This window comes from Macaca mulatta, chromosome 7 (assembly GCF_049350105.2).
Source record: "Macaca mulatta isolate MMU2019108-1 chromosome 7, T2T-MMU8v2.0, whole genome shotgun sequence".
Taxonomy (NCBI): Eukaryota; Metazoa; Chordata; class Mammalia; order Primates; family Cercopithecidae; genus Macaca; species Macaca mulatta.
The window spans coordinates 54,383,313-54,408,316 of NC_133412.1; the positions used below are offsets into that span (position 1 = coordinate 54,383,313).

Genomic DNA, 25,004 nt, shown 5'->3' on the forward strand with positions numbered 1-25,004 from the left:
TAAATGACCTTAAAGCCCCAGCAGAAAAATCAGAGCTGAGGCTGTGCGCGGTGGCTCATGCCTATAATTCCAGCACTTTTGGAGGCCAAGGCGGGTGGATCACCTCAGGTCGGGAGTTCGAGACCAGCCTGACCAAAATGGAGAAACCCCGCCTCTACTGAAATTCAAAATTAACTGGGTGTGGTGGTGCATGCCTGTAATCCCAGCTACTCAGGGGGCTGAAGCAGGAGAATCACTTGAATCCAGGAGGTGGAGGTAGAGGTTACGGTGAGCCGAGATCATGCCATTGCACTCCAACCTGGGCAACAAGAGCGCAATTCCCTCTCAAACAAACAAACAAAAAAATCAGAGCTGGTCAGAATGGATTAAAAAAGCAAGACTCAACTATACATACCTATAAGAAACACATTTTAAATATAAAGAAAGATATACACTGAAAAGGACAGAAGAAGATACACTATACAACGAGTAAGCATAAGAAATCTGAAGTGTCTTTATTAATATCAAAGTAGACTTCAAGACAGAGTACTACCAAACATAAAGAGGAAAATTAGATAATAATAAAATAGTCAATTTATCAGGAAGATAGATCAATCATGAATGAATGTCCCAATATGAGAGTTTCAAAATATATCAAGCCAAAACTGACAAAACTAAAGTGAGAAACCGATAAAACCACAATCATAGTTTTTGATACCTTCTCCCAGTAAGTGACAGAACAACTAGACCAACAAATTTGGTAAGGGCATAAAAGATGCAGAGTAGGAGTTAGCAAACTTTATCTCTAAAGGGTTAGATAATAAATATTTTTGGTTTTGTCAGCTATAAAGTCTCTGTTGTTAACCACTCAATTTTCCTTTTGTAAAGCAAAAGCAGACATAGACAAAGAAGTATATGAAAGAGGGTGGGCGTGCTGGCTTATGCCTGTAATCCCAGCACTTTGGGAGGCTGAGGTGGCCAGATTGCCTGAGTTCAGGAGTTTGAGACCAGCCTGGTCAACATGGTGAAACCCTGTCTCTACTAAAATACAAAAAATTAGCCAGGCATGGTGGTGTGCACCCGTAGTCCCAGCTACTCAGGAGGCTGAGACACGAGAATTGCTTGAACCCAGGAGGCAGAGGTTGCAGTGAGCTGAGATCGCAGCACTGCACTCCAGCCTGGGTGACACAGCGAGACTCCATCAAGAAAAAAAAGGTAGTGTATGAATGAGTATGGCTGTATTCCAATAAAACTTTAAGTACAACAAGCTACAATCCAGACTCATCCTGTTACCTAACACTTATAGAAGATTACATCCAACAACTACAGAATACATGTTCTTTTCAAATGCAAAAGGTATGTTCACCAAAATAGAGCATATGCTGGATCATAAAATAAGTCTCAATAAATTTTAAGAGTGAACTATTATAAAATATGTTCTCTGACCACAATGAAATTAAATTAGAAACCAGTAACAGAAAGACATCTGGGAAAAAACACACAAATATCTAGAAATAAAACATTTCTAAATTAGAAAATATTTTGAAAAGAAAGATAAAACTGTATCAAAAGCTGTGAGCTGCAGCTAAAGTACTGTGAGGTAAATTTATAGCTTTAATATTTATATTTTAAAATAAGACAAATACAAAATTAGTAAAGTTCTACCTTAAAAGCCAGGTAAGCCCAAAGTAATTAGAAGAAAGAAAATAAAGAGCAAAAATCAATAAAATGAAAAAGAGACAACAGAAAAAATAAAGCTAAAAGTTCGTTCATTGTTGGTACAGTTGCTCTGGAAAACAGTTTGGCAGTTCCTCTAAACCAGGGTGTCCAATCTTTTGGCTTTCCTGGGCCACATGGAAGAAGTAGTCTTGGAACACATAAAATACACTAACGATAACTGATGAGCAAAAAAAAAAAACAAAAAACAAACAAAAAAAACCTCATAATGTTTTAAGAAAGTTTATGAATTTGTGTTGGGCTACATTCAAAGCCATCCTGGGCTGTGGTTTGGACAAGTTCCTCTAAAGGTTGAACACAGAGTTACCATGTGACCCAGCAATTTCACTCCTAGGTATAATATACATAAGAGAAATGAAAACATAAGTCCACACAAAAACTTGTACGCAAGTGTTCATAGCAGCATTATTCATAATAGTTAAGAAGTAAAAACACCCAAATGTCCATCAAATGATGAATGGATAAATAAAATGTGGTATACAATGGAATATTATTCAACAGTAAAAAGAAGTGCTTTGACATAAATGAACCTTGAAAACATCATGCTAAATGAAAGAAATTAGTCACAAAAGACCAAATATTATATGATTCCATTTACATAAAATGTCTAGAATAGGCAAATCTGTAGAGACAAAGATTAGCAATTGCCTAGGACTAGGGGAGTTAGGAAGAAAATAAGTGTGGGGTTCCTTTCACAGGTGATGAAAAAAATATTCTAAAACTGATTGAGGTAAAGATTATACAACTCTGTGAACACCCTAAAAGCCAATGAGTTAAACACTTCAAACACTATGCATTGTATGGTATGTAAATTATATTTCAATAAAACTCCACCTCCCAAAGTGCTGGGACTATAGGCATGAGCCACTGTGCCCAGCCAAAGCTATTATTTTTGAAAGTTGGATCACTGAAAACATTTTTTAAAATTTTTATAAACTCCTAGCTACACTAATGAAGAGGGGAAAACAAAAAAGGGAAAAACACAAACTAATAAGAAATGAAAGAGGAAGTATCACTCCAGATCTTATATACAATAAAAGAAAAAAGGCAATATAAACAACTTCATCTAACACATTTGACAATTGTGTTAGAAATGGCTCAATTAGCAAAACTGACACAAAATAAAATGGAAAATCTAAATAGCCTCAAATCTATTAAAGGAACTGCATTCTTTGTCAAATGGTCCAAGAAAGAAAATGCCAGGCCCATATGGCTGCACTAATGAATTATAACAAACATTTAAGAAAAAAACAAAACACCAACCTTACACAAACTCATTCATAAAGCAGGAAGAAACATCTTCCAACCATTTTATGAAGCTAGCATAATGCTGACACCAAAACTCCAGTTATTTTTTTTAAAAGACAATTACAGCACATCCTGATAAAGGCAGATTCAAAAATTCTTAACACAGTATCAGCAAATCAAAACCAGCTATATATTAAAAGGATAACATGATGAACTACAGTTTATCACAGTAATTCAAGGTAGTTTAACATGAAAATCAAACAATATAATTCATCATATTAACAGAATAAAGTGTTGGGAGAAAAGCTGAGTGTTGGGAGAGAAGCTGAGGTAGGGCTTGCATGTCTGACATAATACAAAAGAGTCTTGGAACATGTCCAGGGTCCAGAGTCTAAAACCCCTCCTGGCCTTTGGAATGTGTCGAGACTTGCTGGCTCCTGGCTTCTAGCACTCCCATTATCTCAAGTAGCTATATGTTTCAAAGAAAATGCTACATCATCACAGCTGTAGCTCATGTGCTTGATACACCACTTCCTTTCAACCCCCACATCCTTACCACCTGCTGTTTCTTTGATCACCAATAAATAGTGTGGGCTCCCAGAGCTTGGGGCCTTCACAGCCTCCATACTAGCATTGGCCCCCTGGTCCCACCTTCTCTCGTCTTTTCTCATTTCTTTGACTCCGCCGGACTTCACAGCCCCCACGGCCTGGTGTTGGGTCTGATCACCCTAACATTTGTGGTACCAACATGGGGCAACGAAGACCCCAGTGAAGGAACACTAGAGTACGTCAAAGTGGAGGACACATCGTCAGAGGACACCTGAGGACGACTGAAAGAAGCTTGGCGGGGAAGCTGAGCGCTCAGAAGAACCAGGGTAACAATGGGACAAAGTAAAAGCAAACATTCTGCTTACTTGAATTTCTTAAGGCATTTATTACGAAGGAGAGTGAAAGTTAGTACTCAGAATGTATCACTCTTTAGTACAGTAAAGCAGTTTTGCCCATGGTTTCTGGAACAAGGGACTATGGAATTGGATGAATGGGAGAGAACTGGAAGAGATTTTAAAAAGGCGTATAAAGATGGAGCAAAAACTCCAGTTTCCATTTGGTCAAAGTGGGCGCTAATAAAGGCAGCTCTTGAGCCATTTCAAACAGATGATGAGGCGGATTCAGATGAGGAAGAGGACAACAAGTGTAAAAAACTTCAGATTCTGAGTGTGAGGAACAGCTAACTGGAGGAGATTAAAGAAAAGAAAGGAAAACTTAAAAAAGTATGTTTTACTAGCACGTCAGCTCCACCTGCTGAATTAAGTGAATGGCCACCTCCTCTCTCCCCCTTACTGGGCAAGAAAATGAATTAGCTGAAAAACTTACTGCTCCTATAGTTGCAACATTAAAACCTGGAGCAACTGGTGGTGCTATACGAAATTCTATTTAAAAAGCTAGAGCTGAGGGAGACCCTGAAGCATGGCAATTTCCAGTTACTATAACCCAGCAAAGAGGACAGAATATAGCTAATTGGGCCACTTTTCCTTTAAGTTTTAAAGGAATTTAAGCAAGCCATTAGTCAATATGAACTGAACTCTCCTTTTGTGCAAACTTTGTTGAAAAATGTGGCTCTTGATAATAGGTTAATACCATATGATTGGGATACTTTAACAAAATCTGTTCTCACTTTGTCCCAGTACTTGCAGTTTAAAACCTGGTGGGCTAACTAAGCTCAAACTCAGGCAAGGGAAAACACACAAGTGCAGCCACCTGTGCCTGTTTCCGTTGAACAGTTAATGGGAGTTGGCCCTTAATTGGGGTAGATTAGAGAATCAAGCAGTAATGGAGGATGTTGCCATTGTTCAGCTGCGCTCTGTGTGCTTACGGGCATGGGAAAGAATAAATGTTACAGGAGAAAAATATCCTTCTTTCAGTTCTGTCTGACAAGGACTTAAAAAACCATATATTGATTTTATTGCTTGGCTCCAAGAGGCTGTGTATAAAGCCATAATTGATAAAACAGCTCAGGATGTTATAATACAGCTTCTTGCATACGATAATGCTAATGCAGAGTGTCAAACAGTTATTAGACACCTGAGAGGGAAGGCTCATTTAGCTGAATATATTAAGGCTTGTGATGCCATTGGAGGTAACTTACATAAGGCTACTCTTTTAGCTCAGGCTATGGCTGAATTGAAAGTAGGAAAGAATATGCCCTGTTTCTCAGGCTCTTGGTTTAATTGTGGGCAATTTGGACACACAAAACAGGAACATAGAAAAGGATATCAAAAGGAAAAACTACCACCATCAACCAACAGAAAAGTCTCGGTGTATGTCCCCAGTGTAAGAAAGGTAACCACTGGGCAAATCAGTGTCATTCTAAATTTAGCAAAGATGGACAACCTCTTTTGCGAAACAAGAAGAGGGGCCCACCTTGGGCCCCTCAACAAACCAAGGCATATCTGGCACAGCCAGCGCCCTTACAAACCATAGAACAATTGTCCCCCGCCACAGCAGGTCCCCTGTAGACCTCTCCAGCACAATTCCTGTCTCCTTACTTCCTGGGGAGCCACCAAAGAAGGTCCCCATGGGAGTTAGGAGACCCTTACCCTCAGGAACAGTCTATTACTTGGAAGGTCTAGTCTAAATTTAAAAGGTGTCACTGTGCATATGGGAATAACTGACTCTGATTATATCAGAGAGATACAACTAATTATTAGTTCCTCAACTCCATGGTCTGCCTCCCCAGGAGAATGAATTGCTCAGTTGTTGCTGCTACCCTACATAAAACTAAGCAGCAGCACAGTGAAAAGAATAGGAGGCTTTGGTAGTACTAATCCAGCAGGAAAAGCTTTATATTGGGTTAATCAAATGTCTGACAAAAGACCTATTCATATAGTAACTATTCAGGAAAGGATTTTGAAGAACTAGTAAATACTGGAGCTGATGTCTCTATTATTGCTTAAATCAATGGCTCCAACACTGGCCTAAACAAAAGATTTCCATGGGTATCACTGGTGTAGGGACTGCCTCAGAAGTTTTTCAAAGTTCCTTGATTTTACCATGTCAAGGGCGGGATGGCCAGGGACCATCCAACCTATTATTACACCTATTCCTGTCAATTTATGGGGTAGAGACTTATTGCAACAATGCAGTGCTGAAATATCTATTCCTATGGATCAATATAGTAATAATAGTGGACAAATGATGAAAAATGCGGGATATTGCTCGGGAGAAGGACTAGGAAAAAATAAAAACAGCCAATCAGAACCTTCAGAAGGATAAACAGGTCAGACTGGATTGGGGTATCATTTTTAGGAGCAGCCATTGTTGAGCCTCTGGCTCCCATTCCTCTTGTTTGGCTAACTGCCAAACCAGTTTGGGTGGAGCAATGGTGGCTGATACAGGAAAAACTGGAGGCTTTAAAAGAACTGGTGCAGGAACAATTGCAAAAGGGATATACAGTGACTACTTTCTCCCCTCGTTAATTCTCTTGTATTTGTCATTAAGAAAAAATCTGGTAAATGGAGAATGCTAACAGATTTGAGGGCTGTTAAATGCTGTAATTCAACCCATGGGCATGCTACAACCAGGGCTGCCCTCCCCAACAATCATTCCAAAATACTGGCCTCTTATAGCAATAGATCTAAAGGATTGCTTTTTTACCATTCCTTTAGCTGCCCAAGATTATGAAAAATTTGCTTTTACTGTTCCCGCCATAAATAATAATGAACCAGCAGACTGATACCATTGGGAAGTACTGCCACAAGGCATGTTAAATAGCCCGACTGTCAAACTTATGTTGGCAAAGCTATTAAGCGAGTTAGAGAACAGTTTAAAAAATGGTATAGTATCCATTACATGGATGATATTTTGTGTGCAGCTGAAACTAGGAAAGAATTGATGTTGTGCTACAAACAGAAAAGGCCGTAAATGTAGCAGGGTTAATTATAGCCCCCGGTAAAATCCAAACTTCTACTGCCTTTCAGTATCTAGGAATGAAGGTAGAACAAAGGGCTATTAAGCCTCAAAAAGTTCAAATTTGGCCGGGCACGGTGGCTCACGCCTATAATCCCAGCACTTTGGAAGGCTGAGGCAGGCAGATCACAAGGTCAGGAGATAAAGACCATCCTGGCTAACACAGTGAAATCCCATCTCTACTAAAAATACAAAAAAATTAGCCACGTGTGGTGGTGGGCGCCTGTAGTCCCAGCAACTCAGGAGGCTGAGGCAGGAGAATGGTGTGAAACCAGGAGGTGGAGCTTGCAGTGAGCCGAGATCGCGCCACTGCACTCCAGCCTGGGAGACAAAGCGAGACTCCGTCTAAAAAAAAAAAAAAAGTTCAAATTTGAAGAGATAATTTAAAAACCTTAAATGATTTCCAAAAATCATTAGGAGACATTAATTGGATTCATGCAACTTTAGGCATTCCTACCTATGCTATGTCTCATCTCTTTTCTACTTTACAAGGTGATTCTAACCTTAACAGTAAATGCTCCCTGTCCAAAGAAGCATTGGAGAAACTTCCATTAATTGAGGAAAAAAATTCAGCAAGCACAAGTAGAACAAATTAATCCGATACAGCCATTACAGTTTTTAGTTTTTCCTACTAAGCATTTGCCTACAGGAGTTTATAGTTCAACAGGATGTTCTGGTTGAGTGGCTTCTTCTACCTCACAATACAACCAAAACGCTCACTCTGTACTTAAAATAAATTGCTTTGCTAGTAGGACAAGCGAGGCTGCCCACAACAAAGCCAAGGGGATATGATCTAAATCAGATTATGGTTTCATTAACAAAACAACAAGTTCAACAAACCTATATTAATTCCCAAGAATGGCAAGTTAATTTGGCCAGTTGGCATTCTTGATAATCATTACCCTAAATCTAAGATATTTCAATTTCTATAATTAACATATTGGATATTGCCTTCTATTATTCAAAAAGCCCCTATTGGAGTGGCCATTACTGTTTTTACTGATGAATCTAGTACTGGAAAATCCTCATTTGCAGGACCTCAACAGCAAGTTTTTCAAACTGACATTGCTTAAAGAGCTAATCCAACTTTAAAAACTCAAATACAAAAGTAAAAGGGAAGGGACCAGGAATATAAGACACCGCATATGCAATTGCATTTAGCTTTATTAACATTAAAGTTTTTAAATTTACAAAAAGATCAACCCATGACTGCAGCTGAACAACACCTGACAGGACAAAAGGAAAATAAAAAGGCTGGACAAGATATAGGATGGAGAGATGCACATACAAAGAGCTGGGAAAAAGGAAAGATAATTATATGGGGAAGACGATTTGCTTGTGTCTCTCCAGGTGACAATCAGGTGACTGTATGGGTGCCCACCAAACATCTGAAGATCTATCATGAGCCACAGCATCTAGTGGACCCACCTGTACAGTGCAAATTGAAGGTTTAAGGATTGCTTTTTTTTGCTATACTATTGCACAAGAAGGATAAGCCTTGATTTGCTTTCTCTATGCCTTCTGTTAATCAGAAAAAGCCTTCTTCTCATTACCAATGGTAACATTTACCCCACGGTAATTAACCAAAGAGGCAGAAGCTGTTACAAATGCTTCAGCAATGGCATGCCTCCCAGCTACAGCAAAATAAAAATAAAAATAAAAAAGCCTTTGCTTCTGTTTCAGTAGATTTACTAATGTAGGGGTAAGGGCATGTTTGTATTTTTGCAGGAGATGAACACACCATGTGGGTGCCCTCAAGATGTGTATGACCATGGAACAGGAGACTAGAGGGACCCATGGATCCCAACCATGGACCGGGTTTCCCCAGTATGAGCCATAAGCCAGTTGAATCTGAATACAAAGATGGAACAAGGACCAACCAGAGTCATGCTGACATCAACCCCCATAACATGGGACAGATCAAGAAAACCACACAGGAAGCTGAGAAACTGCTGGAGCACCAGGGTTTTTACCTTTTGCTGGGATTCAGAGGTACAATAGATGCTTAACGGACCAATGTTTTTTGACTGAATTCCTCTCTACCCTAAATACAAAAGACCCTAATAGGTAGGCAGGAATATCATCGCCCCTATTCAGCATGAAGAAGTTACAGAAGACAGACCTCCATCCTTCTGCAACCCTTAGAATTAAGGGTCCCCTTGTAAAAGGGAAAGGGGAAATATGCAAGAAGCATTCAAACCAGAGCAACTCCATTTTGAATAAGGGCTAAAAAAATGAAGCTGGATCACCAACTGGCAATTAAGGGCTGCACAGCCTGCAACTGCCTTGCTCAATTAATTCAAAAACAAAAAGAGGATCTTTTGGATTCAAAGTTGTGTTATGTTACTCTTACATGCCATCTGGAGGACAGAGATGAAAATCTCACCCTCGATACTGTAAAACTATAAGAGCAGGTTTTTGAAGCCTCTCAGGCTCACTTGAATCTGCTCCCTGCAACTAATATTTTCAACATGATAGCTGATGGGTTGTCTACAATCAATCCTCTTAAATGGATTAAAGCCACTGGAAGCTCTACACTTGCAGATTTTGTTCCAATAATTATGTGCTTGTGCTGTCTCCTTTTAGTCTGCAGATGCAGAAGCCGCCACTGGAAAGAAAGCCACCCTCAAGAACAAGCAATGATGGCTGTGGTGGTTTTACAAAAAAGAAAAGGGGGGCATGTTGGGAGAAAAGCTGAGTGTTGGGAGAGAAGCTGAGGCAGGGCTTGCATGTCTGACATAATATAAAAGAGTCTTGGAATATGTCTGGGGTCCAGGGTCTAAAATACCTTGTAGCCTTTGGAACCTGTCTAAACTTGCTGGCTCCTTGCTTCTAGCACACCTATTATCTCAAGTAGCCATATGTTTCAAAGAAAATGCTAAACCATCACAGCTGTAGCTCATTCGCTTGATACATCGCTTCCTTTCAACCCCTACATCCTCACCATCTGTTTCTTTGTTTGATCACCAATAAATAGCATGGGCTCCCAGAGCTTGGGGCCTTGGCAGCCTCCATACTAGCATTGGCCCCCTGTTCCCACTTTCTCTCTTAACCTGTCTTTTCTCATTCCTTTGACTCTGCCGGACTTCATAGCCCCCACGGCCTGGTGTTGGGTCTGATCATCCCAACAAAAAGCTATCCAATCATCTCAACAATTGCAGAAAACATCTGACAAAATTCAACACACATTCATAAAACTCTCAGCAAATTAGAAACAGAAAGGAATTTCCTCAATTTGATACCATTAAGAAAATAAATAGGTAAGCCACAGACTGGGAAAAAATATTTGTAAAACCCATATCTAACAAGAAACTTGTAAAGGAATATATAAAATATGTCAACTCAATAATGAAAACAAGCAATTCAATTAAAAAAGGGGGCAAAAAGATTTGAACAGGCACTTCATAAGGAAGATGTTTAAATGGCCAATAAATACAACAGTGTTCATCATCATTAGATGAGCATTAAATTAATTGCAGGGAAATGCAAATTAGAACCAATAACATCCACCAAAATGTATAAAACACCAAATGGTGAAAATGAGGAGCAACTAGAACCCACATAAATAGTTGGTATGAGTGTAAAATTGTGCGGCCACCTTGGGAAACAGCTACCTAGACAGATATGCCAGAGTCCAAGTAGGGTGGGGAGGGTATCTATACAGGAAGACTGTTCGGTTCCAGGTGTTGGAGCTCAAGTGAGGCAAAAAGGGCGTCTGTGCAGGGTAGAGTACTGGCAGTGTCTTAGGTTTCTCACCATAGGAGAAAGGCATATACAAATAGGAAAAGGTAGAAAACCAGAATTAACCCTGTGGTATGAGACCAGAATTGGAGATATCAGTGGACACTCATGGTTTTCAACATATACAACTCATATAGAAATAAAATGTAAATGTGTTTGTATATGTATATAAATATATATATGCATATATTTGCCTAGACATACACATGCCCACACACATTCTCTAGCTTTTTTCACTGAGATGTCATGGGAGCAGTGACATCTCAATAGCAATGAGCGTAACTAGCATTGAGACATTGGCTTCTAAATACTTTTCTTCAGCAAAAGGATCCAGGATTCCTTGGAGAAATGACTGGTTCCAGAGATGGGATAGGAAAAATACAAAATGAGCCTGGAACATCTTGTCTTCAGGAAGTAAAAAAAGATTCAAAGAATGATGAAAACACGTCAGAAAGACACAGAGGTCCTCTCACTAGCCAAACATGGGACAATTCGTACATCAATAATAATGACAACCATAGATTTTTGCCCATTGAATAAAATAGGTACCATAAGTCCATACTGATATAAATAAATGAATAAATCAAAAGTTTATGGCTGGGCATGGTGGCTCACGCCTGTAATCCTAGCACTTTGGGAAGCCGAGGCGGGTGGATCACTTGAGGCCAGGGGTTCCAGACGAGCCTGGCCAACATGGCAAAACCCAGTCTCTACTAAAAATACAAAAATTAGTTGGGTGGGTTGGTGCATGCCTGTAATCCAAGGTACTCAGGAGGCGGAGACATGAGAATCATTTGCACCCTGGAGGCAGAGGTTCCAGTGAGCCGAGATCACACCACTGCACTCCAGCCTTGGCAACAGAGAGAGACTGTCTCAAAAAAAAAAAAAAAAAAAAAAAAAGTTTGAGGAAAACTGGGATATTTACATCATTTCAAAGTACCTCCATATAAAATATGTATTACAATGGGAAAAGTAACTTTACCATGGAGAAGTTGGCACATACTGCCTTAATCAAAGTGAAAATCACTAATGAAAGACCAAATGAAATTGTATACCATCTGATAGGATGAGGTATCACTTCTGTGATATTCCTGTTCAAGATATATAACGTAAATTGAAGACATTAGACAAATCCAAATTGAGGTACATTCTATAAAACAGCTGTCTGGTAATCTTCACAGTTCCCTCATGAAGTGAAGACTGTGGAACCATTAATATTTAAGATTGAAGGACACATGACAGTTAAAATGTAACATGTGACTCTGCACCATATCCTTTTGCTATAAAGGACATTTTTGGAATAATAGGCAAAACCTGAATGTCAGGGTCTGATGCTTAGATGGTATTATGTCTCAATGTTGATATCCTAATTTAAAAAGTTGTATTGTGGTTATTAGGAGAATGTGCTATATAACATATTTGGGGATGGTCACAGCAACTTACTCAAATGGCCCATAAAAATAAAGGTTTTTTGTTCTGTAAGTTTTCTGCAAATTTGAGATATAGTTTCCAAAAATAGTTTCAGATCCTTAACAAAATGTACATAAATTATGTGTGTATATGTATATATGTACATACATGTGTGTATATATGTATGCACATATATATGCATACACATATGTGTGTATGTGTGTGTATATACACATATACACACACACCCACACACACCCGAGTTAATGAATCAAAATTCTCTCGGAGGCTGTACAGTTTATGTCAAAGTCTTCAAAGCATTTAATACATTTCCTTATGAAAAAAAATTGCAATGGTTCTATATCCGTAAGAGTAATACTGAATAATGCTGATTGTATGCCATTTATTTTCAATATAGGAAAGGATACCACCAGCCACTCCCTGCCACTCTTCTATTTGATAACTACAAACGCTCTCTGTCAGTCAAAATAAGTCTCTGTCACTTCAGTGTATATCTTTGAATTTCCTCTTTTTTTGGGGGGGGACACAGTCTTGCTCTTGTCGCCCAGGCTGGAGTGCAGTGACACAATCTCGGCTCACTGCAACCTCTGCCTCCTGGGTTCAAACAACTCTCCTGCTTCAACCCCCGCAGTAGCTGGGAGTACAGGCACGTGCCACCACGCCCGGCTAATTTTTTTGTAGTTTTAGTAGAGACAGGGTTTCACCATGTTAGCCAGGATGATCTCAATCTCCTGACCTCATGATCCGCCCGCCTCAGCTTCCCAAAGTGCTGGGATTACAGGCATGAGCCACCGTGCCCAGCCTGAATTTCTTATAGACATATTTTTGGTTAAGAAGGTTGTCAGTCTGCTGATCTTTTATGAAATCAGGCCTACAGATGTCTACTCATGTAAAATTGAAAGATTTCCACAAATAATGTGTGTGCCAGTCGGGCATGGTAGCACATACCTGTAGTCCCAGCCACTCAAGAGGCTGAGGTGGGAGGATTACTTGAGGCTAGGAGTTAAGAGGCTGTGGTGTGTTATGATCATGCCTGTGACCAACCCCTGCACTCCAGCCCAGGTAACATAGCAAGACCTTTGTCTCTTAAAATATATATGTATATGCATGTGTGCTAGAGCTCATTAAATGTCAAGGAAGGCTCAAGCTCATCCGCTCAATAAATCCACTCTCACAGCCTAATTCAGTATGACAAGCAAACAGGCCACATGATGATGTGACTTAATTTATGAGTAGTTCTAGTATGTATTTAAAGCTTTAAATCTTCTTTTCTGACTTCAAGTAAGTTGAATAACACAAAACATATTAACCATAAGAAGAAAGACTGGTACATTAGACTATCAAAATTAGGAATCTCCACTCATCAAAAGAAAATGAATGGGAAGCTCTAGCATGGGAAAAATACAACACACATCTGACAAAGAATTTTTATATGGGTTATATAAAAAACTCCTACAAAGAGAAGATAAAAAACTCAAGTTTTAAACAGGCAAAAGACTTGAACAAATACTTCAAAACAAACTTCAAAAATAAGCCTTGAAAATGTTGACTACAGTATCTTAAAATTGTGAATGAATATCTCATAGAATAAAGCACTGGAATGTATGATTTTTTTTTTAATGGACAAGACTACATATTGTTTTGAAATATATAAAAAACATGTTTTCCTGCATACTATACAAGTTTAAACCGGCTGAGACTCCTATTCACTGAAAATCTGTATCACCTAAGAAATATAAACAGTCATTATCAACTGTTAGTGATTCAACTTTGAGACCAAAATTTCCTGCTGTTCCTTTTTAAGTTTTAGATAGGCTTAACTGAAGAATATTCTAGTATCACTTATCTATGTAAAACAGAATTTTCTGGAATTCATACTATAAGACAAAATACAGAAACAAACTTGGTGTTCAGGAAGATGTAAGACTAAAATTGTCATTCACAGCTCCCAATTTCAAAATTCTGTGTTCATTAAAATAGGTTCATTGTTCTCACTGAATTTATACTCTCTAAAGGCTTTATGGCAAATAAGTGCTATCAATGTGAACTTATAAATTTGAGTTGATAAAATGCTGCTTTTATCAATGTTTTATTTGATATAATATGACTTAATTTGATAAAATGTTCCACTGCTTTAAAATACTTGAAAAATAAGCTGGATTTAAGAACTGCTAGGTATTTTACCGAGACCAAGAACTACACAGACCTTGTGAAAATGACATATTCACCATGATGATATGATACTGGCTAACTGCTCAGGAACACTGAGTAAGATAAATCACTGAGATCACTGTTCAACAAATACATACAGTACTTATCCCTATAACATTTGGCACAGCATATTTTATCGCAACACTTACCGGTGCTACTATTTTTCCTGTCTGTCCAACTTGCATGTCATTGGGAACAAAGCCAGCATCAACAGCAGCACGGGAAGCACCAACTAAGGGGAAAAATTATTTGTCATTTTTTTCAAGCTCTACTATTCAGCTAGTTAGGATATTCCCTGATAACTGTAAACAAAGACATTGATTTAGAATTCTAAGTACTAGTATATTTTATACAGAAAGCTTCAAGGAAAAACTTCTTTTTATACCCAAGTATTTCAGATTTTAATTTAGGCTTAACTCTTCTGCATGCTTTATCAAAAAGGCATTCATAAACTTTACACTATAATGTTTAGAATGTCATTATATAATGCTCCTTTAAGTAACAACTTCACAAGTTTTGAAGAAAGGTCTTACAATATTACCTCTTGTAATACTATAAAGAGAAGATACTGGATAAAGAGTTACAAATAACAAGATGAAGGTTTAACCAATATTTGCTATCAAATTAATAAATAAAATTTAACTGGCTTTCTATTATCATTCAACAGGAGTCAACAATGAGCCCTATACTTGGAGTAAAACAACCTCTTCCCCAGCAGGAGTCAAGAATGAGCCTCAGGCCTCTTCATCTCAAGCTGAAAAGGACAGAGGGAGCCACAGACAATACAGCTGACCACCTCCAAACACGCACAGCCTCACCACCACTATCTTGAGTCAGCCAGGACTAATTACACCCTGCCCTTCATTTCTGTCTGTCCCCACAAGTCCCAAACTCAAAGGTTATCCTTCATAACCTATACACTGATCCCCATAATGCTCTGCATGCTCCCTAACCTGCACCCATCTCCCATATTCCTGACCCTTACACTGTGATTTCTGGAATACAGAGCCCAATATCAGCAAAACTTAAGTTATATTAAGTTTTATTGAAATGTAAGTTTTAGAACTTAAAACTTAAGTTTATTAAAACTCAGGTTTTATTTACGTAATAAAACTTAACTTTAAATTGGCTCCGTCTGAAATTAATATAGCTACTCCTGTTTTCTTTCAATTAGCACCACCATGGTATATCTCTCTCTACTCATTTACTTTATAGGTATATGTATTTTTATATTTAAAGTGGGTTTCTTGTAGACACCATATAGTTGGGTCTTACTTTTTCATCCACTATGACAATCTTTATCATTAATTGGTGCATTTACACTACTGATGTTGAAAGTAATGACTGACATAGTTGGATTAATATCTACCATATCTGTAACGGCTATTTGTTGCCCTTCTTCTTTTTTCCTATTTTTGTCTTCCACCAACTGAGCATTTTAAATAATTCCATTTTGTCTCTTTTCTTAGCTATTAGTTGTATTTTTGTTTTACTTTAGTGGTGGTCCTAGAGTTTGCAATATTCATTTACAATTAATCCAAGTCCACTTTCAAATAACACTTCACTACTTCACAGGTGGTACAAGTACCATTAAATAACAAGATAATCCTAATCCCTATCTCCTGTTTCTTACATGGTGATTCATTTCACTTATATATGAGCACATAAGTAATTATAATACATGAGCATATGTAATTGAATACAATGTTATTATTTTAAACAAACTGTTACCTATTAGATCAATTAAGAAAAATAAAACTTATTTTACCTTCACTCATTCCCTCTTCAATGCTCTCACTTGCTTTATATACATCAGAGTTTTTGACCTCTACCATTTCCTTCTCTCTAGAAGAACTTTTAACATTTCTTGCAAGTCTATGACATATTCTGCCAATTTTTGTCTGAGAAAGTCTTTATTTCTCTTTCATTTTTAAAGGATAATTTCACAGGGTATAAAATCCTATGTTGGTGGGTGTTTTCTCTCAGCACTTTAAACATTTTACTACACTCTCTTCTTGCTTGCATGGTTTCTGAAAAGAGATTGGATGTAATTATTATCTTTGCTATTCATAGGTATGGTGGATTTTTCCCTCTGGCTTCTTTCAGTATTTGTTCTTTATTTTTGATTTTCTGCAGTTTGCAAATGATAGGCGTAGGTGAAGTTCTTCTGGCATTTATCATATTCGGTGTTTTCTGAGCTTCCTACATCTGTGGATTGGTATCTGACGTTAATGTGGGGAAATCCTCAGTCAGATATTGCTTCTGCTCCTCTCTCCTCTTCTGGTATTCCCATTACACGTTATACTCTTAGTAGTTGTTCCACAATTCTTAGATATTATATTACAGTTCAGGTTTTCTGTTTTTTTTTTTCTTCTTCTTCTGGTTCTTTTTCTCTTCGTTTTTCAGTTCTGGAGGTTTCTACTGAGATCCTAGAGCTCAGAGATTCTTTCCTCAGCCATATCCAGTCTACTAAGAAGTCCTTAAAAGGTATTCTTCATTTCTGTTACAATGTTTTTTATCTCTAGCATTTCTGTTTCTTTCTTGGATTTCTAGCCCTCTGCTTATATTGCACATCTTACTTGCTCTTTATTCATTAGAGACCTTAGCATACTAATCCCAGTTGTTTTAAATTTCCAGTCTGATTATTCTAGCTGAGGGGTTCTGATGCTTTCTGTCTCTTCAAACTGTCTTTTACCTTCTAGTATATCTCGCAATATTTTCTTGATAGCCCAACATGAGATACACGGGTAAAAGGAAGAGCTGTCATTAAGCCTTTATTACATGGTGGTAAGGTGCTGGGGGAAAGGAAGCATTCTACAGTCCTATGTTGAGGTCTTGGTCTTTTACTAAGACCATACCTCAATAAGACCATATTGAGACTGAACTTTACACATGCTTCTCAGTTCCTCTCTCTCCCTTAGGTGGGACAGGATGGCTAGAATGGCTGAAGTTGAGTATTTACCTTTCCTCAGGTCAGTTAGGCTCTGATAAAGCCCCAGCAAATTAATCTCTGGTTAAACAGTTCCTCCTGAAGGAGGTCAGACCTTGTTAAGAAGAACAGAATGCTCTGGCATATTTTAAAGTGGTTCCCTTTCCCCTCCCCTTATTGGAAGCATGAGGTGATTTTTCTCTAATTTTCACCATGAGGAAGAGCTCCTGAAGGTAAAACTCACAAAAATGTTGGGAGCCCACACTGGATACCCCTAGAGTTTTTTGTCAAAAAAACAAAAATCCAGAGTCTCACTCTGTTGCCCAGGCTGGAGAATATTGGTATGATCTTGGCTCACTGCAACCTCCATCTCCAGGGTTCAAGTGATTCTTCTGCCCCAGCCTCCCAAGTAACTGAGACTACAGGTGCATGCTGCCATGCCCGACTAATTTTTACATTTTTAGTAGAGATGGGGTTTCACCATGTTGGCCAGGCTGGTCTCGAACTCCTGGCCTCAAGTGATCTGCCCACCTCGGCATCCCAAAGTGCTGGGATTACAGACATGAGCCACCGTGCCCGGCCCACCTGGAGTTTTTAACATGGAACCTCCAGCAATTCATCAACAAGAGTTCAGGTTCCCCTACCCCACCACCAGCTCCTGTGGAGGTTGCTACTTTTGGATTTCTGCTCTGGGAAGTTGTGATTATCTGTGTTTGCTTGTTGGTTTCTGCAGTTTGGGGGACGGACAGCAGTTTGCCATGCAACCTCGCTTCTCCTATGGATGTAAGATGAGTTTTGATTCTTCGGTTTGTTCAGTTTTTCACTTGTTGTTAGGACAAAATGGTGACTTCCAAGCTTCTTATATGCCAGACTGGAAACCGAAAGAACTACATTAGTCTTATCTTAATTCCTGGAGATTTCAACACTTGGAGATTTGAACAACTCTCCTCCAATGAGCTTGCCCACCACTCTACCTCAGCCACACCCATGATCATATCCTAGACATTTTCTTTACCAAGATTGCTCAACAGTCTCAATTTTCAGCGTCTTTCTGACCTCCTCTTTCCAGCTGACATTCACTTCCAACATTCCTCTGACCCCACAGTAATCTACAATTCTATTCACTCTCCCCCATTGTCCTGTTGTTTTGCCCACTTTAAATTCTATGATCAATCATTCTAATCATTCCTTTGCTATGCCTTCAACTTCCTTGTTCTCCTCTTACATCACCACACACTCAGAAAAACCTCCATCTCTGGCTGATTAAGCAACCTTTCCACTTTTTCCGTATCTCTTCTCCTGCAGTTCAGCATTACTGGAGAAAAACATCAAATATCCAACCATGTGAAGTATATTTTCCTCTAAATAAATAAGCCTTAATTCCTGGCAGTTATACTAAGTTCCCCTAGTCCTTTCATTAGCCCACTGTTTCCTAAACTATAATTTCATGTATTTTCTTCTCTCTTCAAACTTCCTATACCTCTTTAGCATCCTCATTCTCAACTGATGACTTTGCTTCTTATTCACTAAAAAAAATTGAAAGGATCAAAAGAGAATTTCCACATGCTCCGAGTAACACATCTACCCACCACCTGCAGCTATGTCCACATTCTCTCTTGTCTACTCAAGGACATCACTCCAGTAATTCTGACTTTTCCCTCAGGGGAGAATTACTGGAGTGATGTCCTTGAGTGAAATGAAAAAGTATGTGAAGGGGAAAAAGTATGACTACTTTTCCCTCTCCTGGAGCACTCCCATCAGCACAGACGCATGTTATTACCTGTCCCAGCTTTATGAAGTCTCTCTGTTGGCCAGACTCCTCTTCTAGCTACCATCCATTTCCCTGCTTCCCTATATAGCAAAATCCCTCAAAAAAGTTATCTGTATTCACTGTCTCCAACTCCAGGCCTCCCACTCTATCTCTAAAATCCTTTTCATTAAAATATAACCTACATACAGAAAAAGACAAATGTGCTGCTCCAGAGCATTATCATACAGTGAACACAACCATGTAACCACTACCTATGACTAGCCTTTTATTTTTTATTTTCTTTTCTTAGACAGGGTCTTGTTCTGTCACCCAGGCTGGAGTGCAGTGGCACAATCACAGCTTGCTGCAGCCTTAACCTCCTGGGCTTAAGTGATTTCTCCTGCTTCAGCCTCCCAAGCAGCTGGGACCACAGGTGCATACCACCATGCCTGGCTAATTTTGATATTGTTTGTAGAGACGGAGTTTTGCCATGTTGCCCAGGCTGGTCTAAACTCCTAGGCTTAAGCAATCCTCCCACTTTGGTCTCCCAAAGTATTGGGATTACAGGTACAAGTCACTGCCTGGCAGGACTATTCTTTTAAACCCACTCTAATGAGACTTTTGCTTCCATCACTCCACTGAAACTGCTTAAAGTAGCCAGTGATGTCTAAGTGGTTCAATCCAATAGTCACTCTTCAGTCTTTACCATCCTTGACCTGTTAGAAGTGTGTGTCACAGTTGATCAATTTTTTCCTCCTCAATGAAACACTCCACATGGGTTTCAAAACATAGCCTCTGCCCTGGTTGTCTAGACTAACTTACTACTCCTTTTTGGTCTTCTTTCTCCTTTTCTCTCTTAGCTCTTAATCATTACAGTGTTTATGGCTCAGTCCTGAGACTTTTTTTTTTTTTTCTCCTTAAGAGACAAAGTCTCATTCTGTTGCCCAGGCTGTAATGCAGCAGCTATTCACAGGCACAGTCATAACACAATACAGCCTCAAACTCCTGGGCTCAAGAGATCCTCCTGCCTTAGCCTCCTGAGTAGTGGGGACTACAGGCTCACACCACTGCACCTAGCCTGGGACCTCTTTTTTATCTATACTCCCTCCCTTGGTAATTTCATCCAGTCTCATGGCTTTCAATATCATCCAAATGAACTGATTCCCAAATATGTATCTCTAGCCCAAACTTCTCCATAGAACTCCACACTCCTATACCAACTGCTTAATTGACTTGTCTACTCAGTGTCTGTTATTAGACATCGCAAAAATTAACATGCCCAAAACTGAACTCCTGATCTCTCCCTGGAAACTGCTTCACTCGAGATATTCCTTATCTCAGCTAACTGTAACTCCACCCTACCACTCACCAGGACAAATACTTTCTCTCATAATCCACATCCAATCTGTCGGGAAATCCTTTGTCTCTACCTTCAAATATGTATCTCAAAACTGACAATTTCTCCCCACATCGACTGCAGCTACCCTGGTCCAAACCATGAGTATCTCTCACCTACATGACTGATATAGCCTGCTAAATGATCTCCCCATTACTGTACTTGCCCCCTACAGCTTATTCTTAAAACTGCAGCCAAAGCGATCCTTTAAAAATGTGTTAGATCATGTCATTCTTCTGCTCAAACCTTGAAATGGCTCCCCATTTCATTCAGAGAAAAGTAATCTCTTTACAATGTCCTATAAGGCCCTGTGGGATCTGTCTTGTGTTGCCGCCCAGTTTTATCTCTTACTACTTTCTCTTTTGCACTTTCCATTCCAACATTGGCCTTCTTCCTATTCGTCAAATAGGCCAGATGTGTTCCTGCCTTAGACAGGCTCTCTGCACTTTACTGGTTGCTCTGGTCTGGAGCACTCTCCCCTAGATCTCCTCATGGGTCGCTTCCTCACCTCCTTCAAACCTTTGTTCAGGTGCCTCCTTTTTTTTTTTTTTTTTTTTAAGAGTGTCTCTGTCACCCAGGCCGGAGTGCAGTGGCACAATCTTAGCTCACTGCAACCTCCACCTCACAGTTCAAGTGATCCTCCCACCTCAGCCACCTGAGTAGCCAGGACTACAGGTGTGTGCCACCACACCCCGCTAATTTTTGTATTTAGTAGAGGTGGGGTTTCAACATGTGGGCCAGATTGGTCTTGAACTCCTGGTCTCAACTGATCCACCCATCTTGGCCTCCCAAACTGCTGGGATTCCAGGCATGAGCCACCACACCCAGCCAAATGTCTCTTTCTCATTAAGGCCAAATCTGGCTACCTTATTTTAAACTTCAATCTTGCCCTCCAATTCTCACCCCCATTACCCATTCTATTAGTCTCCCTAACACTTACGACTCTCTTTTGTTTTGTTTTTTTTTTGAGACAGAGTCTCGCCCTGTTGCCCAGGCTGGGGTGCAGTGACATGATTTCTGCTCACTGCAACCTCTGCCTCCCAGGTTCAAGCGTTTCTCCTGCCTTAGTCTCCCAAGTAGCTGGGACTATAGGCACGCACCACCATGCCCAGCTAATTTTTGTATCTTTTAGTAGAGACGGGGTTTCTCCATGTTGGCCAGGCTGGTCTCAAACTCCTGACCTCAGGTGACTACAGGAGTAAGCCACCACACCTGGCCCATATTATATTATTTACTAATTTATTGTGTTAGTGTCTGTAGTAGGCAAGAACATGGCCCCTCCAAAGATATATTCATGTCCTAATCCCCAGAACCTGTGAATATTACCTACGTGGCAGCAGATATGATATAAAGCTAAGGATCTTGAGAGGGAGTTTATCCTGGATTATCTACGTGGGCCCTAAATGCCATTACACATATCTTTTTTGTTTTTGAGACGGAGTCCCGCTCTGTTACCCAGGCTGGAGTACAGTGGCACAATCTCAGCTCACTGCAACCTCTGCCTTCTGGGTTCAAGGAATTCTCCTGCCTCAGCCTCACAAGTAGCTGGGATTACAGATGTGTGCCGCCACACCAAACTAATTTTTATATTTTTGGTACAGACGGGGTTTCACCATGTTGGCCAGGCTAATCTCGAACTCTGGACCTCAGGTGATCCGCCCACCTTGGCCTCCCAAAGTGCTGGGATTACAGGCATGAGACACTGCGCCCGGCATGTATCCTTATAAGAGGGACACAGAGGAGATTGAATGCAGTCCCACAGAGAAGATGATAAGAAGACAGAGGCAGAAGTTGTAGTGATGTGGCCACAAGCCCAGGAATATCAGAGTACCCATCAGAAGCTGGAAGAGGAAAATAACAGATTATCTCCTAGAGCCCCCAGAGGGAGTATGGCCCCTGATAACACTTCAACACACCTCTGGCCTCCAAAGCTGTGAGAGAAAAACTTTGTTGCTTTAAGCTACCAAGTTTGTAGTAACTTATTACTGTAGCCAAAATAAACTAATAGCACCTAAAATAGTACCTGGAATACAGCAGACACTTAATACTTGTTCAAAGAAAGAATGAATGAAAATAAACCCTGAAATACTACCATCTGATTATACAGTGTCTATATAATGCCTTTATTCTGACAAAACTATTACTGTTTCTATGGGTATACATGTTATGTAATAGAAATGCACAGGAAAACCACAGAAAGTTACAGGAAAACCCTGGAAAGTTATATGTAAAACTCTTAAAAGGAGGGTGAGATGATAGAATTGGGACATTTTAATATATATTCATCGTAGTGATTGTATAATTCAAAAATAATCAAATGTCTTTAAAAAGATTTTTTTTCGAAACAGGGTCTCAATTATGTTGCCTAGGCTGGTCTCAAACTCTTAGGCTCAAGCAATCCTCCTAACTTAGCTTCCCAAGTATCTGGGATTACAGACACATGCTACCACGCCTGGCTTAAATTTTTTTGGTTTTTCAAAAAACATCACTCTCTTCTCATCAATGCACTTTTAGCAATAGGTTCTACCTTACCTATAAATGGTTAACTACAGTTTTACATTTTTAACTATGAACTTAAAAACTTTAAATGTATTTCTATTTGTATAAGATTTATATTAAGACCACCAAAAAAAGATGAAAAACCAGGGTGTTCCTGAATCTGAAGTAGGCACTGAAACTAACATTTCATTATTTTGTCTTTTATTATTATTTTTGAGACAGGACCTCACTCTGTTGCCCAGGCTGGAATGCAGTGGCACAACCACAGTGCACTGCTGCCTCCACCTCTCAAACTCAAGCAATCCTTCCACCTTAGCCTCCCAAGTACTTGGGACTACAAGCACACACCAATATGCCTGGCTAATTTTTAAATTTTGTAGAGATGGGGTCTCACTACATTGCTAGGGCTGGTCTCAAATTCCTGGATTCAAGCAATCCTCCTGCCTCAGCCTCCTAAAGTGCTAGGATTACAGATGAGCATTACTGTGCCTGGCCCATTTCATTATTTTTAAAGTGAAGAAAAAAACCTACTAAGATCAGGCAAATGTAAGGGATACTAGGAGGCCTTCTCCTCACTGAATGCTATATACCATTTGCTTGGAGGCTTAAGAAAAACTGGTTCAAAGAGAAAAACTGAAAAATCCAGAAAGTAAAATAATTTGTAGGGTTGAAAGACTTACACAAAAAGGAAATAATGAAGAAAAAATATTTCCAACAAAGAGGGAATATCTTTCTACTAAGGAAAATAACTTTACCTGCAGCATGTAGTTGATCTGCTAAGTCATACAACAACTTAAAGTTCTCGCCACTCTTCAAGCCTCGACCTCATTTAAAAAGATGAAAAAACAAAACAAAAAAATTAGGCAAACATCAAATTCATTCTAGAATAATTTTGCTATTTTATATACTGGAGTAAATTTTCATATTATGTAACTGCCATATTAAGCATGTCACCTCCTCTATAAAACCTTTTCTGACCTCTCCTATCACACTCCTATACTTCTATAAAGCATTCCACATACTATAATTAACTAGTTAACTAATTATGTAATTAATATGAGTTTTTTTCCCACTAGAATAAAAACTCTTTAATTTCAGGATCTATATCTATCTTGGTCACTGCCATATCTCAACATTTAGCAAAACTCTACATATAATAGATGCTCAATAAATTTCTCTGAATGACTGCATAAAGTTATTATTTGAATGGGAGTCATCTCAAGGACTTTAAACTCCTCGAGAGGAAGAGCATTCTGCCTTTTCATCTGTTTCTCCAGCACTTGGCAATAAGCTTGTCATAGAACAGATAACCAATATACATTTATTGAATAAATAAGTGAATAAACAAGTCAGGGCCTGGTGCTTTTTGTTGTATAAAATACAAAATAATAATAATAATTATTATTATTATTATTTAGACGAAGTTTCACTCTTGTTGCCCAGGCTGGAATACAATGGCACGATCTCGGCTCACTGCAATCTCAGCCTCCCAGGTTCAAGCAATTCTCTTGCCTCACCCTCCCAAGTAGCTGGGACTACAGGCATCCACCACCATGCCCAGCTAATTTTTTGTATTTTTAGTACAGACGGGGTTTCACTATGTTGGCCAGGCTGGTCTCCAACTCCTGACCTCAGGTGATCCACCCACCTCGGCCTCTGAAAGTGCTGAGATTACAGGTGTGAGTCACCGTGCCAGGCGTAGTGGCGCATGCCTGTAATCCCAGCTACCTGGGAGGGTGAGGCAGGAGAATCGCTTGAACCCAGGAGGTGGCAGTGAGCTGAAATTGTGCCATTACACTCCAGCCTAGGCAACAAGAGCAAAACTCCATCTCAAAAAGAAAAAAAGAAAAGAAAAAACAAGTCAGATATATCACTTCAAAATATTAAATGATTTTTTCTCAATGCCACTTGCAACAGAAGGCTGTCTGAAAGCTTATTTTGTTGGATGTTTAATTTGCAAGGATTTAAAAAGCATAGCAGTCCTTATTTTTTCAAAAAGTTAGTCAGTGGGCCATAAAAAAAATCATTGTTCTTAAAGACAAGGAGCATGATGTACAAAAATAAGCATGTCTTATGCTGTATTAACAGTTTTGATATTAAATGTTAAGAAACTTTCA

At 39.3% G+C, this 25,004-nt stretch overlaps 1 protein-coding gene across 6 annotated transcripts in view; it reads right to left on the reverse strand.

Annotated features, from left to right (window-relative positions):
- ETFA (electron transfer flavoprotein subunit alpha) overlaps positions 1-25,004 on the reverse strand; it is a 102,318-nt gene that overhangs the window by 50,120 nt on the left and 27,194 nt on the right. For all 6 annotated transcript variants that reach the window (XR_013395165.1, XR_013395163.1, XR_013395164.1 and 3 more), the window contains 2 exon segments: positions 23,643-23,711; positions 14,463-14,545 (listed from right to left, as the gene is read on the reverse strand). Coding sequence is in view for 2 of the 6 variants with exons in the window: in XM_015142766.3 (XP_014998252.1) it covers positions 14,463-14,545; positions 23,643-23,711 (152 nt within the window). In the remaining 4 variants the exon portion in view is untranslated.